Below are 27,412 nucleotides of genomic sequence, written 5' to 3'. Positions count from 1 at the left end.
TCTGTGCGAAATTGGCGGCGGTGAACAAAGGGTTAACGAAATTCTGATTTCTGATTGGTCGCCGCCGAGCACGCCCCCTCCCGTGATTGCGGAAGTGTAACTTACAGAAGTTCACCCAGCAGTTTGCATAAAGCAGAGTCGCCTCTTGTAGCTGCTGTGCTGTCACTGTCTACAAACAGAAAATACAATATCACAGAAATGTCTTTGTCTTTCGAGGGGAGAGTCGTTCTTGTCACCGGAGCCGGAGGAGGTGAGTTCTCTGTGCAAACATAACCGAGAGTTAGCTTGGAGGTGACCGTTGTAACTTTGCTAAAACACGTTAGCTCCTGACGCTAACTTGCTAGTTGAGGGGAGTTGTGCCAGGAAAAATGAGACAGAAACAGCGAATGCACAAGCGTTTCTTTTCCTTCACATTGTAGTCGTGTTTGATGTGTGTGTATTTTGGATTTCAGCCAGCCTTGGCTTTGCTGTTACCCATAAAGCAAAGTGCATGTAACGCAATCGTCGAGGTTAAAACTGGTGTATATGTGTGAAAGGGCGCATTCACCAGCACTGAGTGTTAGTTTACACACACGTTTTATTTAAACATCTGACATCTTACTGTATTTCCACCTTATCTTCAAAAATATTATACTCGCTGTGCTTTTACTGTGAGGTTTTCTCTGACAGATTTAAGAGCTTCATTATATTCTGAGCACCTGAGGTAGTAAGTCATCTTTCTCTGACCCAGTAAAACATTATTGCCTTTCATTTTATCTGCAGAATTATATTAGTTCCCAGAAAATGCCATTCCAGTCTGATGCATCATAGAAGCAAAGCAAAATTTTAAAAACGCATAGAAAAAAAGATAAACATAAAAGTAACATGAGTGTTGACTGTAATAATGAACACTTATAAACTATTAGCATTGATAAAATACTTGTACTGTCTTGGACATGAGCTCTAGCTTTCCTTTTTTTTTTCATTTGGAAATTCGAGTTTTATTGTTTATTTTGTTATAACTTTAAATTTTATCTCAAGTCTTAAATAAGAGAAATAGAAGTCTGTAAATTATGACTTTGTATTTTACTAATGCTAAAAAAATCCAAATCAATATCGAATACAATGTATTATTTCCAGTCTTTGTAGGACTCTGACTCAGCTGTTGCCCTCACCATATTGCCAAACATTAACAGAGGATATTGTTGAATGTGTACAATTTCTTTCATTCTGCAGGCCTTGGTAGGGAATATGCGTTGGATTTTGCTAAAAGAGGTGCCTCAGTTGTAGGTAAGTAAATGCTGAGTTCTGCCTTCTTGCCTGATTATTTTAGATGTGCAGTACAGGCCAAAGGTTTGGACACACTTTCCTATTCATTTGAATGAGAAGGTGTGTCCAAACTTTTGGCCTCTACTGTATATTGTATTATGTATAGTGGATATATTTTGGTTAGTAAAAGAACAACACAACATCTTAAATGTTTGACAAATGAAACGCTTGTTGAAACTGAAACTTTGTAACCTCAGTATGTGTCTTTTTGTTTGCTTTTTCATCAGCCAAGTCAAGTCCTGTCATGTTTACATTTGGCTCAGCATGATTCCAGATATTTTTTCTGAGTTCCTGAGCGTTGGACAACAGTTTAATTCATCAAATGTGTATAGTCTTAAGCAAGTGATAACTATTTATGACATGTTCACATCGTTTATTTCAGACTATGTATACAGAGAAGTAGAAGCAGGGATTGAATTACTGTAACATCAGTAAAAACCTGTAGATCCCTGAATGTCCCAGTATTAGAGTATTAGACCACTAGTTTTAGAGGTGTCCTGAGTTTCAGGAAGTCACCAATGTTATAAATGACAGCCTAGACACAAATCTACTAACCTGTGTTATAGCAGATGTAATATAACATTACATATGTCATTATAAAATGCAGTTTCTGATACTAAGTTTAAGTAATGAAATGGTCTAAATTTTTGGTCTGACAACAAACTGAATTGGATTCAGAGGCCCCTGAATCCAATTCTTATTCAGTATCTGCAGATGTGTTAAGTTAGTATAAAAATGTTGATAGTTTACCCTTGGAATTCAGTGATTTTTAAATTATACCCCACAATGCAGGACACCATACAAAATAAGCTCTTGGTCCTCACAATAATGATGTTTTTAGACAGCACAGTTTCAGTTCTTGGCATAAATATTTGCCCTTCCAAAAATAATAGGCTTCGCTGCTGCCTGGAATGGACTTGGCCTTGAACCCGACAAGGAATCAGCTTAGCTATACTCTCCCTCTGACCTAATCACTTGTGGAGGATTGCAGAACTCACCTCATTATTGCTAATCTTTTTCTTCTTGCTACAATAAAGTGAATGACCTTGGGGCAGACACTAAAGGGGGTGGAAAGAGTTCTGCAGCTGCTGATAAGGTGGTGGAGGAGATAAAAGCAAAGGGAGGCAAAGCCGTGGCAAACTATGGTGAGAAGTTTGGACAAGCCTTTCAGTCTAATGTCTTCTCTCATGAATCATTATCTTAATCTGTCCTTTTCTTACCATATAGTGTTTAGCTCAAGTAATTGTAAGCTATAGATTTTTTATTATTTTTTTTTAATTATTATTCATTTTTTGTCGGTCTTGTTATCTCACTGATGAAACAGTCAGTATTAAAAAAAAAAAAAAAAATCACATCTCTTGTTTAATTTTTGAGAACGGTTTTGAATGATACAAGATTTAGATCAATGAGTTTCATCGGTTGTTCTGAACCAGATTTGTTTGCGAATGTGATACAAATGTATAATTTACTTGAAAAATTGGCATACTTTCTATGCAGTTCAGTAAGCCAGTGAGGCCCAGCAATTAATGAAAATGTTATTTTACAGATCGTTGCATGGCAAACTGAGCAGGGGAAGCCTTCTGGGATTCTTTTGTGTAATTGGTTACATCGTTTTGTTTTTTTTTTTACATCTCTAAATCCTTATGTAAATGGGAAAATGTAGCACAGAATCAGTTTTATGACTAAAACCAAGCTATCAGTGGAAAAACGTTTTCTGTTGTGCACATCCAGATTCTGTAGAAGATGGAGAAAAACTGATCCAGGCTGCGTTGGATTCCTTTGGAAGAATAGGTACATATTTTATCTGAATTTATACTCTGGCCATCAGAGTTCTCAGCAATATCTCAATTTCTCAATATACTTATTTTAATTACATGAGTCATAGCTATGTTATTACTATACATGAATTATGTCTTCCTTCCAGATATTGTTGTAAACAATGCAGGGTAAGTAATTTCACATCCATTATCACTCCTCCGTCTGTTTTTAGTGGCCATTTACTGTTGGCTTATATCAAAAGGTGTATGGGCCACTATGCTCTTGTAAAACAAAATGTTAAGCTTAGCACAAACATTGAAATTATTATTATTATTTTTTTTGCCAAGGATACTTCGTGATCGATCATTTCCACGGACAAGTGATTTGGACTGGGGTAATTAAATAATTTATTGTTTTTACATTCACCCTGATAAGGACACTTTTTATTTCAGCTTTTTTTTTTTCTTTTATTTGTGTCTTATGATCATGATCTAATAGTGTCACAATGCTATATGAAGAGCACAGCATTTGTTTTTAAATTGTAATTCTTGTCCAAGTGCATTTTCTATAAGGGAAAAAAAAGAAAAAGGTTATGTCTGAGTTTAAAAATCTACTTTAACCCACATCTGGTCCACAATGTTTTAATTGTAATAGCAGAAGGATATAATGTTGTGTGGTAATTTTTGTGCATTGTACTTTGTTGTACATTGTACAAATGTCTTTCCCCTTTGCCATTTCAGATCTGATTCAAAGGATTCACTTGAGAGGCTCTTTCCTGGTGACTCGAGCTGCCTGGAACCACATGAAAAACCAAAAGTTTGGCAGGTAACAAGCCCAGATACTAACGGCTGTCGACATGGATACACTTTGGACTGTCCTCCTATTACATGGTTAGCACATTTAAGGTCCAATAAATTTCTAATATGCTCAGCAGACAGACCAGTATACAATACGGTGTTATGGCCTGATTCAGATGACAGCAAAGATAGTCAAGAGTTTTATCCGCTGCATCTTAAGTGGTAATAATGATATAAATCTTTCATGCCATCACACTATTAAACACATTCTGGTCGGCATAAATGACTCAATTCCCTTTAATACGTCTGGCTTCATTGGCTTCATCGTGTAAAAAGCTGAATACTAATAAAAGCAAAGACAGCAAATTTATTATGAATATGTAAATTTGTAACGAAAGAGGGAAATTTGTTAATGTGGTTGTATGATCTCTGAACATTTAAATACTACTTAAATTGATGATTCCGCAAGAAGTAGCAAAGCTGTCTGTGTAAGCTCATCTCATTCTTTCAAGTACACTATCGGACAAAAAAAAAAAAACAAAACAAAAACACCCCCAAATATCCACCAGTCTGATGGGGATGATTCATGTTATCTTAATGCTGAGGGGATATGAATACATGCAGTTAGAGCTGTAATGATATCAGGTTATCATTACATAATCATTTTGGCCATTATCGGAATATCAACAGAGAATTAAAAAAAAAAAAGATAGTACTATCACTAAAATCCGGTGTTGTTGTTGTTGTTGTTGTTGTTGTTGTTGTTATTGTTATTATTATTATTATTATTATTATTATTATTATTATTATTATTATTATACAAAAATATGGGTGTTGGGAGGCAGAGAGTCTGCAACCGTAACTACAGAAATGGAAAAGAGAACAATTGCATGACATGAATTAAACAAGACAGTAGTTAACATGAAATGCAGAAGGATTTACTGCATTGAGGTAAACTACAGCTTATTAGAGTTGCAAATAATACAGTTGGCTGGGCACGAGTTTGATATCAGGAGAAAAACTCAATAGTCAACATCATTTAAGATTTTACACCAAGAATATACACAGTCAAGTTTAAAACATAATCTTTCTGTGCAGCCATCCAAAACAAAATTTTATGGTGCATTCAAAGGTAGAACCAGCAGAAAGAAATAAAAATGACAAGTTCATGGCCCGACTGCACGATAGAGACAAGATGGACATACAAGCCAAGGTTGTGTAGAAAGCAGTTTGAAAGCATGGAGGAACACGTCAGATGATGTGCCATAAATGTTGACAGATGTGTTGGGTTTTTTTTTTTTTTTTTAAGTAACACTGATAGCTTGAAATGTTCCCTTCCTAACTGAATCATAGACTTGGGGACTTGAAAAGTGCTCTCTGGTGGTTTCATAGTGGTGTGCTGTCTTACTGTGGTACGGATCAGTGCTTTCTGATGACCAGTGAGACCAAGTGTTACAGATGTTTCCCACAGTTAATCTCACATTGCTACCTAAGCCTGTTACTTTTGCTTGACTTAAGTGAACTTTGCAAGTGATTAGTAGCAAAATTGTAGCCGTAAGATTGTGTGTCTGTTGTGTGTGCATGCATGTAGCCTGTGTTACTGCGTTCAGCTCTGAATTTAGCGATAAAGTAATTTGGTGCTTGGTCTGTGGGGGTGTGTGTGAGGATGAACTAGCGTTCCATGACTAGGTGCCCACATGTGTGCACGCGTGTTTATGCATGCATGAAAATTGTGTACCACTTAGAGAGATTATGTGTGTACATGGGGGGCCGTCTGTTACCCCCATTACTCCATAGCGTTTCCTGTCACTTTGCATTAACACGGACTGTCTGTACTGCCCAGAATCATCATGACGGCCTCAGCTGCAGGCATCTATGGAAACTTTGGCCAGGCCAACTACAGTGCTGCCAAGCTGGGCATGCTGGGCTTAGCAAACACCTTGGCCATCGAGGGACGCAAGTACAACATCCACTGCAACACTATTGCTCCCGTTGCCGGGTCACGCCTCACAGAGACTGTCATGCCCCCAGGTAAGCAGTCACATAATGGACTGCTGTTGGTCTGTATAATACCTGCTGTGATGTTGACAGGCTTCCACATAGACACTCTTTAAAAAGTAGATCTGTAATATCATGCCCAAGCAATGGTGACTTGCAAAATTTGAGGTTAACAGTACTCTTCACGTTCGACATATACACAATGTGCCATCTAATATTCAAGAACTGTTTTTTTTCTTTGTTTGTTTGAGCGTTTGTTTGTTTTTCTGATCCAAGAGCCATGATGAAATTATGCTTCCTGTAGTATGGAAAGTTTTATGTATCAGTCTTCGATTTAATTAGGTGGCTCTGGACTCCTTTTTTTTTTTTTTTTTTTACTGTAGGTCTGACTTGTGCTTCCAAATATTTACAAAAATAAGAAACCCTGCTAATAAAATATTTATATTTCTAGAAATATTTCCATTGACATTAGGGAATGTAACCTTGGATTGATAGATTGAAGACAATGATGTATAGCTCAGAACAGCTCATAAGCTTTGTGTTGCATATCAACAATATCCATGTTCAAAATAACATCCTCTTAGTATCAGTTGATGTCTATAAATCATGAACACACAGTGCATTATACCTACTTTGGTTAGTTCAGTGGAACAAGCAGAGCTGGCATAATGTAGTCTTCTTAACAGCAATGCAGCAGGATCCCTGGGCTTTAGTGACAAATTAAAGGGCTGCTTTTGTAGCCCAACTGTGCTGGGCGGCAGTAGCGTCTGCCACACTGTGCTGTGCCAACTGTCACAGGCCTGACCTTGGTAAATGACGTGGTTCCATATGTTGCTTTCATTAACTGAGGCTTTTTCGTCCCTTCCTCCCGACCAAACTCATCTTGGTTAACATTTTTTTTTAATACCAGACATATGGTTGGTGGCATTAAAGCCTCATACAGAAAATGAGACTCCTGTTCCATAGTTGTTTGACATCATTTCAATATGTTAAGCACTTGTTTTATATAATAGTAATCCATTCTTATTTAAGACTTCACTAAGTACTCAGAAATGGCCAGATTGCCCAGTTTTATCTATATTTTTTCTATTTACAATAGTTGTTATGTTTCTGCTTCACACACCAGTGTTATTGCATGTTTTACATTCAGTCTGTGTCTAATAGTTTTTTCTGTTAACCCATTTTGGCTATTGTGAAGAATGAACTGTTTATTAATATAGACCTTTTATTTCTATATCAAGAAGACAGATGCTTGAGGATTGTTTAACAACTCATTTAGCATTATGAACGAATCAAAATCATTTTTATAATTCTAGCTACCGAGCAGAGACAATGAAGTATCACTCCCTCATGACACACATGTTTTGTTTTGTCCTGTTTAGACCTCGTGGCGTCTTTGAAGCCTGAGTATGTGTCGCCCCTGGTTCTCTGGCTCTGTCATGACCAATGTCAAGAAAATGGAGGACTGTTTGAGGTACACAAAAACATGTTCTTTCTTTCCCTTCAGAAAGATGAGTTCAGTCTCAGTCCCACTGTACTGCCTATAGTTTTGTGTTTTATTTCTTTTGTCATTGATACTGATATTGATAGTGCACCATTGGCCTATTCAGCTTCCATAAATAGACAATTTTTTTGGTGTTTCATTTGTTCCTATAACATTTCTTTTCAGGTTGGTGCCGGCTGGATTGGTAAATGTAAGTACTTGTATTGTGCTTGTATTTTTCCCGAGGAAATGTCTGCATGCATCCATGATATTCATTAGCCTCTGTTTCATGACCTCTTTATTTGTGTGTCCATTTGTGCAGTGCGCTGGGAGCGTTCTCGGGGCCGCATTGTGAGACAAAAGAACCAACCCATGAATCCTGAGGCAGTCAGGGACCAGTGGGACAAAATCTGTGATTTTACAGACGCCACCAAGCCTGCTAGTACAGGAGGTCAGAATTAGAGAGTATACACATGAAACACATGTTTTGGCCCGTGCAATAGAAATGTAAACGTACTGTGTTCATACACACAAACAGATATGCAGACCCTGCTGCAGATATCGTGAGCTTTCTTCTGGTGTAAATATTTATTATGTATGTAGACTTATATCGAGTTGAACTCATATCTTTACTTTTGTCTTTAATGGTAATTTTTTTTTTTTTTTTTTTTTTTCATGGTGAGCAGGATAGTTTTTTCTTAAAATCAATAAACAGTCAGCAGCTGCATGGGTCTTGGTAAGGCTGTTTTCACACAGATTATATTAGAGTCAAACTCTGAGTTGGACTTCCCCCATTTGCTTCACAACCTTGGTGGTCTGCTTTTGCTCATTTGGCTCATTCTGTGTTGAGTCAGAATGATTCAGATTGCAGATCAACAACACTGTATGTATTCAAAGATACTTATTAACACCAAAGCCACGGTCAATGTAATGTTTGCGCTAAGGACATTGAGTACCTGGTTGTCTAAAGGAAAGGTTTGAGCAGTGGAACAGAGCTCTAACATCTAAGAAACCCATTTGTGAGGCACAAAAAAAGTGGCCTCTACATTAGTTCAGTAGTAGCACAGTATTTTCAGAGCTTGGAAATTAATTTCATTAATAATAAACTGTGATATAATAATAAATATTTCAGAGCCATATCATCATAACTACAGGAATTAAATCCCTCTCCAAGTTGGGTGGAGGGGGTACACGTGGTCACTGTTGTCATGTTGTTACTCTGTTTGCCTGACTGTTTTAACAAAAAGAAACTTCATTTCAAGCCAAATGAGCTTGTAAACTATCAGTTCATCTGTATGCACAAGTAGTCCGGTAAGATCGAGCGAGGACAAGATGGTGTTAGAGATCAATGAGCTGATGAGTGGAAGCAAAACACGAATAAGAATACGAACGATACCGTCTTGTTCCTCATTTCATTATTGGTCTCCACCTCCTCCGTCCCTCTCCATGCTCTCAGATGTACAATTGAAGAAAAGGCCACGGTGCTAACGTGAACTGTACTGAGGTGGCGCTCCCACAGGGCGCTGGCTGGGCTCATTAGCATGACTTTGAGGTGCCCCCTCATTTGTAGCTTATTACAGAGACTTGTTGCTCCCTCTGCTCTCCAACTGCCTGCCGCTGAGTGATAGTATTTTGTAGCTCTGGTCTTTCCAGTCTAACTCAGTTGTCTCAGCCATTTTTCATTGTTTTGTGGTGAATCTGTATTGGTATTCGTAGCTTGTGTTACCACGGTGAATGTTTTTACATTCTGCTTTTAGGTAAACAAAACAAACAGCATGCAATATTGGCTCCAGGTCTAAAGTGTGTTAACCAATAATGCTTGAATAGAGAACTCCTCCTATTTATTCTTAATGGATTAAGATCTTACACCATCTCCCTCCATTTTATAGCCGCTCCTGGATCAGTACATGTGAAATTTAAATTCTTATCTGTCAACATCTACCTGGAATTCTGTTCAATTCTACTTTGACCCATTTACCTTGAGATTAAGAAGTTGTTTTTTTTTTAGGCTCATTGCTGAAAAAGTGCAGGTTTTATGATGGTTGTCTTAAAGATGAACCTCATATGGGAATAAAAAAATAAATAAACAGATCGAGGTACACAACTTTTCTACATTATTGATGAATTGTCGAGGCATAGAGGATTTTGTAAGTTAAACTACAAATTACTGCTCTACAGTCACCCATAAATGTCAAGTTGTTGTTTTTATCCTTGTACACATGAACTTAATGGTAGGCCATTAGAAGCAGACCAGCTGTTTCCTTGTTTATTGGAAAAAAACTGATTTATGTTTAATCTACATACATAAGAGGTTTATCTTCTTGTCTAACTCAAATAAATGTAGAAGCGTATACAAAAATATGTATAAAAGTCAAAAGTTGTAGCATGACATGTCGTTTGCCTTATCTGACATTACGCATGGTCATATTGAGATAAAACTTAATATTGTGCAGCCCTGTTGCATATGAAGAGTAGTTATGCCAATAGTCACCTAATGGGTGGATTGTCAGTTTGTTTACAGAAGTAAAAGCTTCCCGCGTAAAGTATAAGAGTCTCTGTTCTTCTGGTCATGAAAATATATAATTCATGAGATATGTAGGGTGACACTGAACTCTGTCTGTGATCTCTGTGATCTCTGTGATCTCTGTGATCTCTGTGATCTTCTGGGGAGCCTCCACTTATTCGTCGTCTCTTTCCATTTTAGAGTCTCTACAGTCGATGGTGAGCGTGCTGCTTCAACTGGAGTCGCAGGAAACAGTTGGTGCAAATCCGACAGCTGCTTCGGCCAGTGCAGTCTCGACTTCAGGAATTAATCCTGTGAGTGGAGACAGCTGTAAAACCGCTCCTTTTTTCACACCAATGTACTCTATTTTCCTTGTTGATCTTGGGAAATTCAATTAATTTGTTTCCTCAAAGGTTTTTGTCCAGTCGTTGGCTGTTGGGAGATTTCACACTCCTATTAAGTAAACGTGGGATTGCTTGTGACAGTGGATTGTGTGCACAGAGCAGCACTACACATCTCAAATAGAAGTTACAGCAGCTAGTGGGGATATGTATTACCGTCGCCGGGAACTATTCGACTTTTAATCAGCGCTCCACACATACTGCACACCTGATGCCACATCCTGAGAGGCTGTTCAAATGTTTCTTTAATTGAGGGGAATAGGCCTAATAAGAATCTCTATAAAAGCTGTGAACGGACGCAGGTTATGTCTCTTCAACAAAACTATTCAGAAACAATTCATACTAACAGTGCTTGGCCCTGATTTGAGGCTTCACCAAAAAAAAAAAAAAAAAAAAAAAGACACGTTCGGCACAAATATTGAAAGAAAATTGAAGGCTTTATTTTTCTCCTCCTCCCTGTTCTTTTGATTCTTTCATTATTTCGTCTGTAGTTTTTGTTTTTTTTTGTTTTTAAATCTTATTTTCACCAGTTAGTTCATTCCCATCCATTTTTTTTTGCCTCCCCACTTTCTAATGTCATTTCTTCCACTGAGACTGTAGAGGGTTTTGTAACGGTTGGTTGATAATTACTTTTGAAAGTGTGTAGCTCGAACCTCTCAGACTGTTTCAAACATGGCAGCTCATGACTCTTTAATACCACCGCACATACATAAGTACTTTGATGTCTCCTGTAAATATGAAATGACAACACACCAGACAAGTAGCAACTCAGATTAGCTTTTAAGATGCAACTTACAAAAGATGTCAGAGCACAATAGTGCAGTGATGGCTCCCTGGATGAACGCTCCTTCACTTCTCTGTGTTCCCTGTCACTGAATCACAGAAAGGGAACTGGTTACAGCTTACACATGGCTGATCTGGTTGAATAAAACATTGATCCACAAGGACAATTGCATAACATCAAATAATTATCCAGAGAAACAGCCACCGTTTTCTGTTAAGATGGTTGTAGTGTAATGGTGAGAACACATCTGCAGGCTCATTCGTGTTTGTGGTGTGACTGAAAACATATCTCGCTGTGTCTCGTTTTAGAGACGAGGTTGGGCCTGTGCAGCAGATATAAACTTTTTTTTTTTTTTAAGAAATGTGACTCACTTTTTGATGAAATCTCCCATTTCTTGCATGCTGTGAGACATTTAGCAATAACCAGGCTGCCTCAGCATGATCATGGTTCAATGCCTGAAAGGTTAAGTGATGTACAGTACACTCAAATATCTCAAATGTCTCAAATATCTGTGTCATCTCCACTGTCTCTGACGTGTGTGCGTATGCGTGCGTGCGTGCGCGCACGTGCGTTAGGGCAGTGGGGTTGTCCAGATGGGAGACTTGGAGCAGAGTCACAAGTAGCCTTGAGACAAACATCACCATTGTGTCCTCAGCTGACATAGCTTTGTAATTAGTGTGTATGTTAGCCTGCACATGTGCTTGTGATACCTCTTTGGGACCATGTATTACTGTTGTTGTGGCACTGTGTGTGTGTGTGTGTGTGTGTGTGTGCGAAGTAGCAGCACAGGGAAATAACTTTTTAATATTCTTGCATGTTAGGATTTACTCATCAGTTGATATTTGAAGTAGAGAATTTTGAAGAATCACAAGGTTACAAGGTTTAGTTTTATCATTTCATACCTTTTGGCACAAAAGTCCATTTTGGACTTGAGGATGATATGATGACGTTTCTGGGGTCAAAGGTCAAGGTCACTGTGAACTCACAGAACACATTTCTGCCTTTCTTACGCTTGATATCTCAGGCATGCCTTGGGCTTTGGCATGGACGTTTCCTCGGACCCAAAGATGGAATGAGTCGATTTTTGTGGGCCAAGGGCAGAGTTGAACCTGATCTGGGGTGTTGATGTGTTGCTCCTCAAACATTTTTGCTTTGACAAGTCGATTTTTTTTTTTTTTTTTTTTGGTAAAATCACTAACTTCACTTACATATCCTGCGCACCATGACAACCGCAGCTTTTGCTCTACATCCTAAGCTGCAGCTTACACCCCTGCATTTATGTGTGAGGGCATACAATATTAATTCCTCAGGGATGTAAGACCGGTTCCCACATCTGCATTTTTATGCAGTTTTAATTAAAAACAGGCCTCCAGAGGTCAGGTAGTGATTTGGCATTATGCAAAGTGTGAATCACATCAACAGCAACTCAAAGACAGTGATTTTTAATATGGGAAAAGAATAACTGCAGGACTCTGATAACTGTAATGTTGTCACAGATGTACAGTATGCTTATATTGCATTGTACTGATGTGTGTTTGTGGATCAGTCAGATTTCAGAAGCTTTCAGAAGGTCGATGTAAATGGCCATCCTCTCCTGACTCACTGTAAAGACTAACTGAGATATTTGGTCTATAAGTAGGCCAAAAAAATAAACGAAAACTGATGATTGTAAATATTATTCATCTATATATGAATATATCATACACATCTTGTATAGACTGGACAGATGACTGCTAAGAATTCAAAGATAGCGTTGATTTTATGACTTGGACGGCTGAAGGCTTCTGATGATGATGGAAAATTTATGAGCAGCTTGCATCCTGAAATCTCAGAAAGCTCTGACAGAGGATCTGAAAGTGGGATTGACAAGGGTTTAAAAATGTACGATTCACAAAGGGAATTCACCTTTATGAGCTTTAAAAGACGCACGATTTTGCGTCTTTAACGGTTGATAACTGCAATGTTCTGCTCAGGAGATTGAACCCCTTTTCACACTGCTCATTTAGAGAAGTGCAAGAGCAAATTGAAAATTGCTGCTTAATTTCCATGTCGACCTCCATTAAAGTTTTAAAAATGTGATCACTTACACGGCTCTGCCTAGGCTGGCCCAGGAGAACATTTCTGAAGTGCTGATTTCTACTAACTGTAGATGGTTTCACAGGTCACGGATTCAAACAAGCATATGTGCCAACTGTACAATCGGTGATTAAAATATTGTTCAGGCTGAAGTTAAGCATTTTCTCTCAAGTCCTTTTAGTATTGAATTTCTTCCCCACAGGGGAGGATCAGTTGACAGGCTTAAAAAAACCCAAATAAATGTCCTTTTAGATTTCACTTTAAGATACTAAATTGCTTAAAATATTGCCCTCTAACTTTGTAGCCACTTGTGCTTCGTTTTTCAACTTGATCCTCTAATTGCCTGTGTATTTTCTAAATAGTGGCTAATTTCTCATGTTGACTTTATTTATAGTGTTTAGTCCAGCGTTTGTATTCAGAGGTGGACTAATTCCCTGGTAACTGCCCTTTAAAGTCAACGTGAAAATCCTCTCCTTTGTTCTCTCAGGCTCAGGCGATCGGACAAAAATTACCACCAAGCACATTTAACTTCAACCACATACAGTGTATCCTCTATGCGTTGGGGGTTGGCATGTCAACCAAAGATCCAGACCATCTCAGGTGTGTATCCAAATGTACGAATGACTGACAAGCACATCTTTGTGAATGTGAACTTAAAGAAACTCATTGAGACTTTCAAACATTGGCCCTGTCCAGCCATCTGTGCTGTTATATTTGTTTGTCTCATATAAACGTGTGATTTTTCACACTAACACTTTTAATTTTCAGGTTCCTGTACGAAGGCCATCCAGACTTCAGCTGTCTTCCCACCTTTGGGGTCATTCCCTCCCAGGCAGCCATGATGGATGGTGGGCTGAGCTCAGTCCCTGGACTCAATATAGATTTTACACAGGTCAGAAAGCATCCATACTGATGGTTGTTTTTATGTGTGTGTGAGTGAATGTGTGTACCTGTGTGTATTCCTATCCATATGCTATATTTCACACAGTCTTGCACACAAGAACTATAGTAATACATGTACCATTACACAACACATTACTCTTGCTAATGAGACTTTAAGACTGTGCTGTAATTATATGTCTTAGCTGGTCTAATGTTTTGTGACAGGTATTGCATGGCGAGCAGTATCTGGAGCTTTACAAGCCTTTACCAACCTCAGGTATTTCCTTCTCTGCTTTTAAAGTAATTGCAGTTTATTTAATGTAATCACTGTAGATTTTACTTTTAATATATTTAATTAGGGCTGTTTTACGGCCTCATTGTGCCTTTTTTTTTTTTTTTTAACCTGGAGTCATGTTACTATATATAACGTGCTGTTTAAATGGAATCAGTGTGAGTGAATATATAATTTACACCTGAAGCTGAGTACCTCCTTAAGTTTTTGAAAGGCTTACCAGATTAGGAAATCTGATTCTGGCCAGGTTAATGCTTAGCCATCATAGACATAAAATCCTGTTATAGCATGGACTTCATACGGATCATGCGTCACATTCAAGTCACAAAGAAGTGCTCCATCAAAATGAGCAATGTCTGGCAGTACAGTTAAAAAAAACCAGGTTATTTAAATGTTCTGTAAATATTTAAAATGTAAACTATAGCAGCAAAAAACTTTTTTCTACACAAACACTGTGCCTCCCCCTGGCAGTCCATGGATGGATTGTGTGTTCAGTGTTCAGTGACCTCCGCTGAAGAAACCATTTTCCTCTCGAAATGTTGTCAAAGAAAGAGATGAGGCCAGAGAACAGGCGGACAGGAGGACCACCTGCTCAAATCCTGGTCAGCTGCTGGCCCATCTAAACATCCATAAAATTTTTACCAGCGCTGTCAGAGTTGTTCCTTTGGCCATTCCCAGCGGAAAAGTCCGAGATGAACCCCCCCCCCCAGTCCTGCTCACATCTGTTACACCAAGTGTGATGTGATGATATTATGAACTCCTTCAGCAAACGTAAAACGGCAGCTGGTTTACTGCCAGCTTTTATGACATCAGTCCCAGTGTGGGCTTAATGGTTGTGAGTGGTTTGCTTTTTGTTGGCTCGTGTGCACACAGAGTAACTTTACAGTTTTGGCTCTTGTTGTGGGTTGTGGCTTCTTTCATAGCATCTGACCTACTGAAAATGAAAGGGAGGTGTGCGAATGAAGCATTTGTGTATTTGGAGATGCTTGTGGTTGTGTGACACTTGGTGTTAGTAAGCATTGTTTACAGAACCTTTAACAGCAACACTTGCTGCTTTTTTTTTTTTTTGAAAGGTTTTTCCAGAATTTTGAAAAAGACTTTCGCTAGAAAACATTATTCAACTGTGAGATAAAGATTTTTAATGTACTCCCCAAATCTTTATTTTCTAATCCAGACAGAAGTGAACCAATTTTTTTATTTTTTTTTATTTTCATTTAACATTTGCCAAAATCAATCTCACTTCACATTATTTTCACACAAGTCTTCTCTATTTTATTGTGTTTTTTTTCATTATTGATGAAACTGCCAATTCAATTTCTGATTTGCTACTCTAGTAACGAGTGAATCACATTTTCAGGTGAACTGACCTCTCAGGCCACCATAGCGGACGTGTTGGACAAAGGATCTGGAGCCGTCATTATCTTGGATGGTGAGTTTCTTCTCCTCTTCAGGGGTGCAACTTTACCATGTTGTCTTTATTTCGTATTTATTTGTTTTCATCGGTTTAATGTGTCTTTTCCTGAATGTTGCCTCTCAGTCTGAATTAATGAAACTTAATTATCAGTCTGTGTCTGGGGGGATTGAAATAATGGACTGAGAATGACTCATTTTTCTGTTTGACTATTCTACAGAGATGGATGATATTAGAACCACTCTGATCTATAATTAATCCGACTTAAAACAAATAACACGGGATCTGAGGTTCCGTGTGGATTCACAGTGGAGAAAAAAAAGTGCAATTTCGTTAAACACACTAAACCAGTCGGCTTCTGTTATCCTCCTCGAATAAAGTATATTAATTTCTGGATGAGACAGCTCGTCACAGTGACGCCCAGCAGAAGCAGATTTAACTGTCTTTATTCTCGGTTACGTCTTGACCTGAACTGATTAAAAAAAAACAAAAAAAAAACAGCAGCTATATTGACTAAGTCTCAGTTTCTTCCATCCACTCGCTGAAAATTGTCTCCTCACAAACTGCCTTTTATGTGGCTGTTTTTGCCGGATGAGATTTCACTATAAATGTGCTGTGCTGAAGATAAACAGCGGCAGCAGGTGTTCACTTGCATGTCGTCGTACTTAATGTTATCATATGTGGTATCTGTGTCTTTGTGTTTGAACTGATTACAAGGCGAGGCATAAATAAAGCAGCTTTGCCTCTCTTTAGTTAAAATATCTTCCTGAAAAATGGCAAGCTCAAAACAACAACGACAAAAAACTGATCTGGACCTGATTAGATTTTTCTTTTTTTATTTTTCTGCTACTTGAGTCTGTTTTTCATGAAATAACCTCATACCTCCTTACTACAGTTATTTATGTACCTTGTTGAGTTTTTTTTTTTTTTTTTTTTTTTACTAAAAATATGTGTCCTTGAGGCATAATTAACAGAATAAATCCACTTCCTTCCTTTATAAAGTATCAAATACTTGTCTTAATCTCTTTACTATCGATCAGAGCATTTCCATAAGATACACAGAAATCAGTGACATGTGTGCCCTCATGTCTGATCTGTCTGTCCGGAAACCTTTTGTTGCACGGCTTCATCCCTCAGCTTTCTGGCTTTTACAGTACAGGAGTAAAGCTCAGAAGAATTAGTTTTTTGATGACTTTGGAAATATTAAAATATGGAATTGCTTTGATCTGATCTGCTCAGTCACATTTTACAAACAACCCCACTACAGAGTAGTCACATAGATGAGAAAGTCTGATCGTTAATATGCTGCACACACATTAATGTGACTGAATATGAACATACGATGAATAATAATTTCCCTCTGATAGGAGCCAGCCTGCTGGATGATGAGTACTTTGACTTTTCAAATGTTTGTCCTGACTGAGACCACACAGCATTGCTACTTTAACATTAGTGATGTTAATGCTGCTGCCACAGATGTAGTTTGAACTCTACGTATGTGCTGCTTCACAGTGAACACCTACAGTCGTGGTGAGCTGGTCTGCTTCAACCAGTTTTCAGTGTTTGTGGTCGGAGCTGGAGGCTTCGGGGGGAAGAGAACCTCTGAGAAAGCCAAAGTATATGTTCCATATTTGATTTGATTTGGAAAGAAATCAGACATGGTAAATAAATGTTGCCGCATGTTTGACTGCTTTTACCTGTTTTGTTTCTTCCAGGCTGTTCTGCCGCCACCACAGCGGGCACCAGATGCTGTGGTGATTGATTCCACCACCAGAGACCAAGTGAGTGTGTCTGTGTGCGGTTTGCTGCGGAATAAATCGGCCGCATTGATAAAATGTGTGCTGAAATGGGACGTATTGTTCTGTGCCTGTGTGATAACCATAAAGTTTTAGACAAAATGGGAAGTGTTGAACAGGGTTTTCATACCAGCTCAAAAAGAACGCTGACTTATGTTTGCAGCAGAAAATAAAAAAGAGCCCCCTCTATTTAAAAAAAAAAAAAAAAAAAAAAAAAATCCTAAATCCCTTTAGCGATTTAAATGACTGGAACTGTATGACTTCAAAGCCATTCTTATTTTAGGTATCTCTTCTATTGCCTTCATGATAATTTAATTTCATTCCACATTTGTGTATGAAAAGTTTGCGGGTTTATGAATTAGATATAGATCTAAACAACGTCTCTTTCCCCGGCGGTCACAGGCAGCCTTGTACCGTCTGAGTGGAGACTGGAACCCTCTTCATATAGACCCCAGCTTTGCTGCCATGGGAGGTGAGACTTTAATGGCTGTTTTCTTTCCTTTCTTTTATTTATTTATTTATTTATTTATTTTCAGTTAAAATCTTTACCGAGGTTTTTCTTTTTCTTTTCTTTTTTTTGGTGTACTTTTATCTTGTGTGTGCTTAAACGGCGTTTCGTTAAAAATGCTCTTTGTCCAGGCTTCCAGGCGCCGATCTTGCACGGCTTGTGCTCATTTGGCTTTGCTGCGAGACACGTTCTCAAGCAGTTCGCCGCCAATGACCCTTCCAGATTCAAGTCTATCAAAGTAAGTGAGCGCTGGAGGATTCCAAGCTTGTAATTGGCTTTTGGTGTCACTAGGCCTCACGTAAGAACCGTTTGTAGGAGGTTTCAGATATTCTGCTGCATTCATCAGAGTCTGACTTTCCCCAAAGGGAGAAAAAACAGTAAGCAAGTCAAAAATTTATATTCTGTCCACCTTTTTATAAATCATGACTCATACTTGAATAAGACGGGTTTTTTTTTTCCCCATTCTTTTATTTGCAACACTTTTTTATCGCTGCCTCGGGGGCTTGGCACCTATCAGTCTATAAAAGCATCACATTTTCATGGCTAAGGGTTCCTCTTTGTTTTCAGCACAGCTCTGATGGCATTTTTTTCCCCAACACATTGAACCCACTGTTGACACCAACAATTGTTACGTTCGACTGGCCGATTTTCTGCAGCAGGGCTTAAAGCTCCGGGTGTCAAATTCTTTGTTCTAGTCGATGGAAACATTTTTATGAATGAAATCTTGTAACAAGTGAAGTGGAGGGGGCAGCGTAATACGGCAATTTGGGGGATTTGGGACGATTATGCAACAAAATCTTCAAGAAATGTGCATATATACAAGAAAAGGAATGATAAACTCGGTTAGCTTAAAATAACATTTAAGAGGCTTTGATGAATTTGACTTCCAGAGCTAAAACAATAAATGGGAATAAAATAGGACAAAAATGTACAAGGGGGGGGGGTTTCATGCTTGATAAATTATTTAGCATCTATCAAACCTGCCTAAATGTTGTCGATTGATTGAATACGGGTCCTCTGCTCCTCTGAACCAGGTTCGCTTTGTGAAGCCGGTGTTGCCGGGTCAGTCGCTGCAGACCGAGATGTGGAAGGAGGGGAACAGGATTCACATCCAATCCAAGGTCAGCGTGTAGCGTTGCTGTGAGCACGTACATGGATGAGTCAGTCTGACTCGTCGCTGCTCTGCTGCTCTCAGCTCTTTTGTGACCGCGTGCTTCTCTCTTTCGTTCAGGTGAAGGAGACAGATGCCGTTGTGCTGTCGGGCGCTTACATCGATCTGCATGCCACATCAGAGGCTTCTCCGGAAAACCTTCCTCAAGTATGATGACCTGAAAATAAATGCCCCATTCATCAGCCCTGCTTATAAAATGAAATGGACCATCATGATGTTTGCTGTGTGTGTGTGTGTGTGTGCGTGCGCAGGGAGGAGGCCTTCAGAGTGAGCTGGTGTTTGAAGAGATCCGCCGTCGGATTAAGGACCTCGGCTCAGAGTTGGTCAAGAAGGTGAACGCTGTGTTCAGCTGGGAGATCACCAAAGACGGGAAGAACGCAGCTCAGTGGAGTGAGTGAACGACGAACAGACACATTCAACATGTCTGTGTTTTCTAAATGTGGTTTTACTGGGGAAAGATCTGCTTATTTCAGCTGAGGTGTTTACAGTTTGATTGACAGCAGCTGTGTTGCAGTGTAATGATCTATAGATCCGAATACAAAAGAGACATTACGCAAACTAAAAATATCCATAAAAGGAGGAGTTTTATTTCATCTGGAATTTTAAATTGCAAATGCTGAATATACAGAACACAAGCAAGAAAAATGGCAGCAGTGAGGACGCTGATACAGCTGAAGGAGCCAGGAGACCTCCAAATGGTTTATTTATTTAGTGGATTTTATAAATGTGATAAATCAGCACTTGAACCAGGACGGATTTATGATTCGTCTGGTTAAAATGTCGGACAGGCAGAGCTGCCGTTCACCGACGACTTTACTCTCCATCATTGGCGGCATCGCCCCGCCCCGAGAAGGGTCTTAACTGATCTGTGATGAATCAGCATGATCACTAAATGATTGTGTGGCACCTCACTGGAGAGTCCCAGTCTGTAGTTTGTAGGTGACCCTTTTCCTCCTCACACATCGTCGGCGTCTTCATCCGTCAACATGACAAAAGACGAAAGCTTGATGTGTTCTGACTCTGGCTCATGAAACAAAAGTTGAAAAATGAGTTCACGCCGTTAAGTCGACAAGTTGATTTGACCCAGATTGACATTTTGCTAACAAACTGTCAAAGAAAATCTGTGCTAATGACTGAATAATAACTCCAAGCACCAGTGAGTCGTGGAGGGAAAGCAGACAGGACCAGCCAACACGGAGCAGCCAGCTCTGATTTATACCAGCCTCTGTCTCTCTCTGTCATCCTGCAGCCATTGATCTGAAGAACGGCGGCGGCGCCTTACATAAGGGTCCTTACCCCGGCAAGGCAGACTTGACCTTCACAGTGTCGGATGAAAACTTCGTGCAGATGGTTCAGGGGAAGCTCAACCCTCAGAAGGTGATGATCAAGTAGCCAGGCCTGTTCACTCGCTGCACAGATCTGCTGTGACAAAATGATTATTTCCACACAAAGCAGTGAATGCTTTTTTTTTTTTTTTTTAAATCTGACATACTCCTACTTCAGGTCGAAGCCCTTTGTGCTCAGAACAGAGAACTTTAGCTTCAGTTTTACCAAACAGATGCTGGATAACAGTGAAATGAGGTTTTGTTGAGAGTACGACATCATTTTAGAACTCGTCTTCATTATCGTCTTTAATTGAAACCAAAATAATTTTAATAGCCTCTCAATCTTTCTTCATCTCACCGTGTCCAACAAAAATATGGAAGGCTGTGATCTCTCAAGCCGACTTCAGGAAGCCCTGCACCTGTCACGGTGCGCGGTCGTGGCTGTGCGGCATTGATCGGCTTCCTGTAGCCCTTGATATTGATCTGAGGTGCATGCATGTGCGTGCGTGTGCTCTCTATAAAGAGCGTCAGCAGACCGTGGCGCTGAAGATCCCTCAGGCAGGGCCTCTATCGGCCTCCGCGATGATGAAATGAACAGCTGGAGAAAGATTAGCTGGAGTTGAAATGGCCGTCATCAGCGCTCTGCTGTGATTTATTCTGGCCAATCAGCGAGTCGCCCACCCTCATCGATTCTCTTCACTCAGTGCAGAAGCTGCATCTCTCAGCCTTCAGCGCACATTAATGCTGTCAATGTTTGGCCGGAGTAGCACTGTTCACATATTGTCCTCACTTGTTGCTTTCCTCTCGTATGAATAGAAGCAGGAATCAGAACAGATTACGTCCCGTATTGGTAAAAAATGAACCGTGTGTGTCTGTTGTGTTGCCAGGCGTTCTTCTCAGGCAAGCTGAAGGCTCGCGGGAACATCATGCTGAGTCAGAAGCTGGAGGTCATCCTGAAGGACTATGCCAAGCTCTGAGCCCCCGAGCCCAGAACCCAGACCGCCGTCTTTCTGTCTGTCCACCTCTCCTCTCCTGATTCACACGTCTGTACTTCTGTTCTAAAAACTAAGATTAGTTCAACTTTAGAATGAGTTCTTTCATGTAAGTAAAATTTCTCTGCATAAAACATCAAATCTCCTTGACTTGGATACACAAGTTTTGAGAGAAGGAACTTTTCAGCCGGAGTAATAATTCATTCAGCTGGTTAGCGTTTAACTTTGGTCTGTCCTCGCTGCGTCGGCTTTAAAGATTCACCATCAAATCATCGAATGGGTATTAATGTTTCAGCACGAGCGTGTTCTGCAGTGAAGAGCCAAAATGTTGTTTAATGTTTAGTAAACGTTATCATGAAAATCTATTTTAAATCTCACTTAGACTAAAAACCTGATGATGAGTGACTGTTGGCTCAGAAACTTTCATGGATGATGCAGTCTGCAAGTTATGAAAAGGACATTCCTTTATTCTAAATGTATTCAATGAATTTCCAAGGAAAAAAAAAAAAATCGAATGATCTTTATGTAACTAAAGTGATGTATTTTTAAAATAGTCAGAAGACACTGTAATGTGAAGGTTTGTTTTTTTTTTAAGCCTTTTAACTGCACAAACCCGACTGTACAGTGGCTGCACAGCAGCAGACGGACAGCTGGCGGCTCGCCGGTGAACATTATCAGAGCATTTAACAGCTGAAGAGACGGATGAAACATCTGCGTTTGCTTTGACTGAAAACACACTGAACCGACATGAAGTGTTTCAGTCTCATTAAATATGTGGCTATCTTGTTTTTACTAGCTACAAAAATGATCTCCTAATTTTTACTAGCCCAATTACCATCAACATTAACTGCTGTATTTTAACTCTTCTGCAGAAAACGGCTGTCCAAGTTTAAAGTCACCAGAATCCTAATAAACATTTAAATTGTGACGTTCAATCCTGTTTTCATACAAAATGTTTGCCTGTGTGTTTTACATCCATTGTGTTTGTGAAGACGGGCTGCAATCACTTCCAACATTACAAAAACAGCTTGTGTTTAATAGTTTTATTCCATTTTCTGTATAATACATAGATTTACACATTATTTTTTATTATAAAATTAGAATGATCTGGTCAAATTCACATTTGCAAGATTGAAGAGCAGAAAGTGAAGAAATCAAAGTCAGAGGTGACGACTTGGTTCTTTTTTTTAATTGCGCTGAATGAGGAAAATCAGCAGTGGTAGATAAAATGTACTTTATTCTCCAGTTGCTGCAGGAATACACATCATTTTCCAACCACTTTGATTCGTGGAGAAAACAAAAATTGCAATGTTGTTGTTCAAACTCATAAAAGGAAAGAATGAGAAAAAGCAGTAAATAAGATCAGACGTGCCTTCAGATCAGGCAGTTTGTTATCCTAAATATGAACGCATGTCTTAAATATAGCTGGATTTGTACAGAATAATATTCTTCATAAAGTGACTTTTGTCATTACCCATAGTTTATCTACCACTAGTTCTTATTCTCATGTAGCTATAGTGAGAAGTCTGTGAATCTATGTATCTACATAACGGCACTGAATCTACTTCATCTAAAAGGGTTTCCTCAGTTTGTCCTCCCTGAAATCAAAGCTATTGTACATTTGTTTCTCTACAGCAGCACAACAAGGTTTTGTGGGTAATTTTACTGGATTATCTTCCTTCACGAGTACGTTTGTAATGTAGGTCGGTGGAGCCGCAATTTCCAAGCGCACACTCAAGGCAACGCGATGAATCAAAAAAAAGAAATTAGGAATAGCTGCAAAATAAAGTGAAAAAGCAAAGCAGACAGAAAGTCTGCTGATACAGGGATGACAGACATAAAAAAAAAAAAAAAAACCCAAAACTATTGTTTCCAAGGCAGCTTTCAATCATGGTCCGTATGATGAATTGAAGTTTGGAGTAGATGGGAAGGGAAGTGCATCGTTACTGGAATAAAACTTTTCCAAAACAAAATAAAACATCGGTTAAAAGCTGTACTGCCCCACACACACCTCCTTTTCATTGTCAACAGCAACATTTCCTGCTACATATTTTTAAGATTAATATTCAACATAAAAAAAAAAAAAAAAAAAAGAACCTTACTGGAGCCAGAGAAGCTTCGTAATTTCAGCGCTCCATCCAAACCTGGGCCTTGAACTAAAGCTACTCTGTGCAACATATCATAGCAGAAGTTAGTTAGCAGAGATTAAGGACACTTAATAATAATGTGACCACTGATTAAATCTAGGCCTGGATTAACATATTGTACCATAAATTGTAATCTATGACCAGATGCCGTGTCGATATCCAGCCTTAAATATAGTTTATCTTATGTGCAAATAGAAGAGAAACTCTGCAGTCGTCTAATAAAGTTGGACAACTCTGAGTTCTGTTGAGCAGGGAAACTCCAGTTAGTCACATATTTGGATTGATTACAGGAGCGGCTTGGCAATTTAGAGAATCTCCTTCTTATCGCTTTCTGGTGGAGAGAATGAGGAGGCTGATGCTCAGCGGCAGTGAAGCTAATGAAGCACAAAGTGTGGCTGCTTTAAAACACTGTCGCACTCATATTGTGTTTATGGATTCAGGGCATCTTGTAACGCAATCACAAATTTAGATTGACCTGCTCAGAAATGACGGCAAAAAAAAAAAAAAAAAAAAAAAAAAATGCTTGCAAATTCCTGACTCGCCTGAGAAAGGAACTTTTCCTGAAGTTTTGAAACAAACAAAAAAGCTCAAGTTGGAGCCGACAGCATCATTATCCTTTCAGTTTAGAGAGGTGAACCTCTGCTGCTACCAGCTCAGATGATAGACGTTGACGATTAACCCAAAAGATTCTGTTTAACATGCCAGTCAAATAGTCAGCTGGACATTTCGGTTTTCCCTTTTGATTTCATTTGTATGCATTAAAAATAATAAGATGATGTGCTGGCTGAGCGGCTTTGTTATTGAGGGACAGATTCAACAGCTTCTGACTGCATTTAACGCACAAACATCAATCTTCCATCTCATGCCTCTGCCAGAAAGCAAATAAGAACATTTTCCTAAAATGTCAAGCTGTTGTTTTTAATTTAAGAGATGTGATGTGTTTATTCTCTCCACCTTCATAAAATCAGCTCTCCTGTCCTCGTGTCCACTCAGTTTAGAAAACGATCAGCCAAGACGTGACTGGATAATGGAGAGATGAAATAGTAATTGTAATAAAACCGTAAATAAAGCGTGGTTTGATCGTGACTAGCATCCTCTGCTTCTCCCACCGAGCTGGTGTCATCTGTCCTACGTATTCAAACTGGGCACCAGATCGTGCTGGGAGTCCTTGGAACTGGACCTGCTGTGCTTTGTACCATGTTCACTGGCCTAACTGCATTGTGCTGAGCGGGTCTGACGGTCAAACCCCTAAAGGCGTCACGTCCATCTGTACGTTACGCCGAACGCTTCTGTGGTGAAAGCAGAGGTGGCTCCGGCTCTCAGGAGTGCTTCACCAGCATGAACGACAGAGAAGATCGTTGCTGCGGCTCTCCACTTTTTTTTTTTATTGTCTTTTCTCCTTCTACAGCTCTGCTTCCTGTGCAAAAAAAAAAAAAAAGAAAAGAAATGTAGAGGTTCTCCAGGAGCTCCTCAACAGACACTGAGATGGCAGAATCTCCAGCTGAACTCGCCATGAATCGGCCATTACCCTGTGCCCACACCTGCAGACCTGTACTTGGTCAGCTCTGAGGAGTTTTGGGTTGGTGTCCCCTCACAAAGTGCTACAGACGTGATCGTTTCACCACCAGCTCGTGCTCTCTGGGGCCTGAATGACTCTCATCCGGGGAAAGTCTGTAAATCCTTCGTATACCTCCCTGTCTTGTCCTGAAAGCTTTTCTTCCTTTGAAGTGGATAATACTTGGCATTGTTCTGTGACGGTGTTGACCCCCCCCCCCCAAAAAAAAAAAACAAACAAAAGAATCCACGGCGGCCGGCTGTCGTAAAATGCATTTCACATTATTCAGTGTAGCTTTAACTCCACAGTCTTCTGTCTATATGATGAAGTTGACATCGTTCTTGAGGTTGCCGTTGTTGTTGTTGTTGTTGGCAACACTGAAGCGGTTCGGGAGGATCCTCATCTTCATGGTCCCGTCGGCGCCACAGGAGAAGATGTGATTGGCCGGCCCCACCTCGATCTGCATGACTCCGGTGCCGAGGTTCCTGAACAGCGACTGGCGGGCGTGTTCGTTTGGAAAGACGTAGAGCAGACTCTGTGTGGCCAAACTCCAAACCTGGGGAGTCCAGAGGAGATTGTTACTGTCAGTCTGATACAGATCAGGGTGACATCATTTCACAAACTTCAATTCCTGCTTATGCACCAAATCCATCTATCCATACAAATACACATCACTCCTGTCGACTGGATATTTTTAGCTCTGCCAGTGGCACAGCTTGAGGGAATAGGCGATGTGGGTCTGTTGCTCAGTTGTTCCACCACCTTGGTCCAGACTAAAATATCTCAGCAACAACTGGACGGAGTGCCATGACATCTTTGAACATTCGCCTTCAGAATGAATTGTAATCATCATTATCCGCTGACTTCCTAAAACAACACTATCATGTGAGAAATCAGTGGTGCGGCTGAGGGCTGTGCCTCCTTTAAAACACTGCCGATTTTGGTCTCATGCTTTGTTGACAGAAAGAAAAAAGTGAGTACGAGCAGCTTTATCCTTTGTGTGGATTGGCCCCAGACTGGCAGGCAGGAAACTGTTAACACAAACTGAGTGTCCACTGAGAACCGTGATTAGCTCTGAGCAACTTGCATTGTTTGATTCCTAATCCCAGCCTGGGACCTTTATTATTTGATAAGGTATTTCATAGACTTAAGTCTGTATATTTAAGTTTATCTTCCGGTTCCATGGACTCTCATCAAACTTTTTAAAAGCTTAGAAATTTGCAGCACACCCATATTAAATTTGCGATTGGCCACTGTACAAGTGATGACTTCAGATGAGTAACAACGTACGCAGCTTTGGAGGTTTTTGTGAGCAATCATCCAGAATGAAAGTCATTTGAATTTCAAGCAGACGTGCACTGTAGAGTGATCGCTCCCTCATCCTTGGAGTGACAGCTTTGTGATCTGAGCCAATATATTCATGTCAAATTCAGATCAAAGTCTGGCTGCGTGTTGTAATATATTAGCTAAAGATGGTTGCGTCTCCTGTCCATGTCACCCCTCCTCCATCATTCTCACGCTTCTCCCGGGCAGGTGGTGGATCATAAGTGTGACATTGGTTTAGATGGGGTCACTGTCTCCATGGCTAAAAGGAACAATCACCTGTCAATGTGCAGGGGAGGCGGAGATGCCCCGCAGGACTGTTCTGTCAGGGGCAGTTTTACTTCATGCAGCCAAATGGATCAAAAATATATATTTTTTTATAATCCAAATGTTTTAATATTTTTTTTATGTAAAAATGACTTCTGTGACCAAAAATTCTCTGCAGCAAAATATTCTATCTTACCTTGATGTTGCCCTCCGCTGACCCACTGATGAAACAGTCCTCGATCGGATCGACAGCCAGCGCTTTTACAGGCGAGTCATGGGCCTGAAAGGTCTGGCGCTGTTGCCTGTGGGCCAGCTCCAGGACACTGATCCAGCCCTTCCTTCCGCCTGTGATAAGCAGCTCCTGCCTGGGGGCCATCGCCAGGACGGTGGCACCCGTATCGTGGCAGCAGAAAGCTGTGGGGGGCAGAGATGAGATGTTATGAGAGGAGATCTTTCCTTCATTGACTAAACTGTCAGGTATTTTTGCTTTTAAGTTGTTTGTTTCATGTCTGAGGATATGCCTTTTATTGCTTGGTATTACTATTAATATATATAAGGACTAATACAAACATTAAATGATCGTCAAAATTGCTACTTAGAGATTTTCTCTCAACTAAAAATCAGATTGAAGAAGC

General features: G+C 39.8%; 2 protein-coding genes across 3 annotated transcripts in view; one reads left to right on the top strand and one right to left on the bottom strand.

The window, feature by feature from the left end:
- Nucleotides 1-101: 101 nt before the first annotated feature.
- Nucleotides 102-22,062, top strand: hsd17b4 (hydroxysteroid (17-beta) dehydrogenase 4). 2 transcript variants are annotated; one of them, XM_029510157.1, is made up of 25 exons: nt 102-250; nt 1,216-1,269; nt 2,346-2,453; nt 3,040-3,099; nt 3,233-3,254; nt 3,414-3,460; nt 3,807-3,891; nt 5,707-5,894; nt 7,244-7,335; nt 7,531-7,555; nt 7,667-7,795; nt 10,049-10,161; nt 13,602-13,708; nt 13,877-14,000; nt 14,216-14,267; nt 15,640-15,711; nt 17,206-17,309; nt 17,409-17,474; nt 17,892-17,961; nt 18,129-18,235; nt 19,032-19,118; nt 19,229-19,315; nt 19,420-19,558; nt 20,418-20,545; nt 21,381-22,062. In XM_029510157.1, exons 1-25 carry the CDS (start codon nt 199-201, stop codon nt 21,468-21,470), a joined length of 2,208 nt encoding a protein of 735 aa, XP_029366017.1. In that variant the 5' UTR covers nt 102-198; the 3' UTR covers nt 21,471-22,062. The 2 variants fall into 2 exon arrangements, with proteins under 2 accessions (XP_029366017.1, XP_029366016.1); XM_029510156.1 differs by having other exon boundaries at nt 13,596-13,708.
- Nucleotides 22,063-22,519: 457 nt separating this feature from the next.
- The window catches only part of dmxl1 (Dmx like 1), a 47,257-nt gene continuing 42,364 nt past the window's right edge, over nt 22,520-27,412 (bottom strand). Inside the window, exons 50-51 of the mRNA XM_029509781.1 lie at nt 26,974-27,191; nt 22,520-25,743 (exon numbers count right to left, since the gene is read on the bottom strand). Of these exons, the coding sequence (XP_029365641.1) occupies nt 25,504-25,743; nt 26,974-27,191 (458 nt within the window). The 3' untranslated portion in view covers nt 22,520-25,503. The remainder of the gene's footprint in view (nt 25,744-26,973; nt 27,192-27,412) is intronic.

This window comes from Echeneis naucrates, chromosome 9, assembly GCF_900963305.1.
Source record: "Echeneis naucrates chromosome 9, fEcheNa1.1, whole genome shotgun sequence".
Taxonomy (NCBI): Eukaryota; Metazoa; Chordata; class Actinopteri; order Carangiformes; family Echeneidae; genus Echeneis; species Echeneis naucrates.
This window is presented reverse-complemented; position numbering and strand designations above follow the sequence as displayed.

Excerpts from the sequence above, each read along its gene's own strand:
- hsd17b4 (XM_029510156.1), top strand. The coding sequence starts at position 199 with ATGTCTTTGTCTTTCGAGGGGAGAGTCGTTCTTGTCACCGGAGCCGGA. Across the intron at positions 14,001-14,215 it reads TCAATATAGATTTTACACAG|GTATTGCATGGCGAGCAGTA; the intron begins GTCAGAAAGCAT and ends GTTTTGTGACAG. Across the intron at positions 19,119-19,228 it reads GGATTCACATCCAATCCAAG|GTGAAGGAGACAGATGCCGT; the intron begins GTCAGCGTGTAG and ends TCTTTCGTTCAG.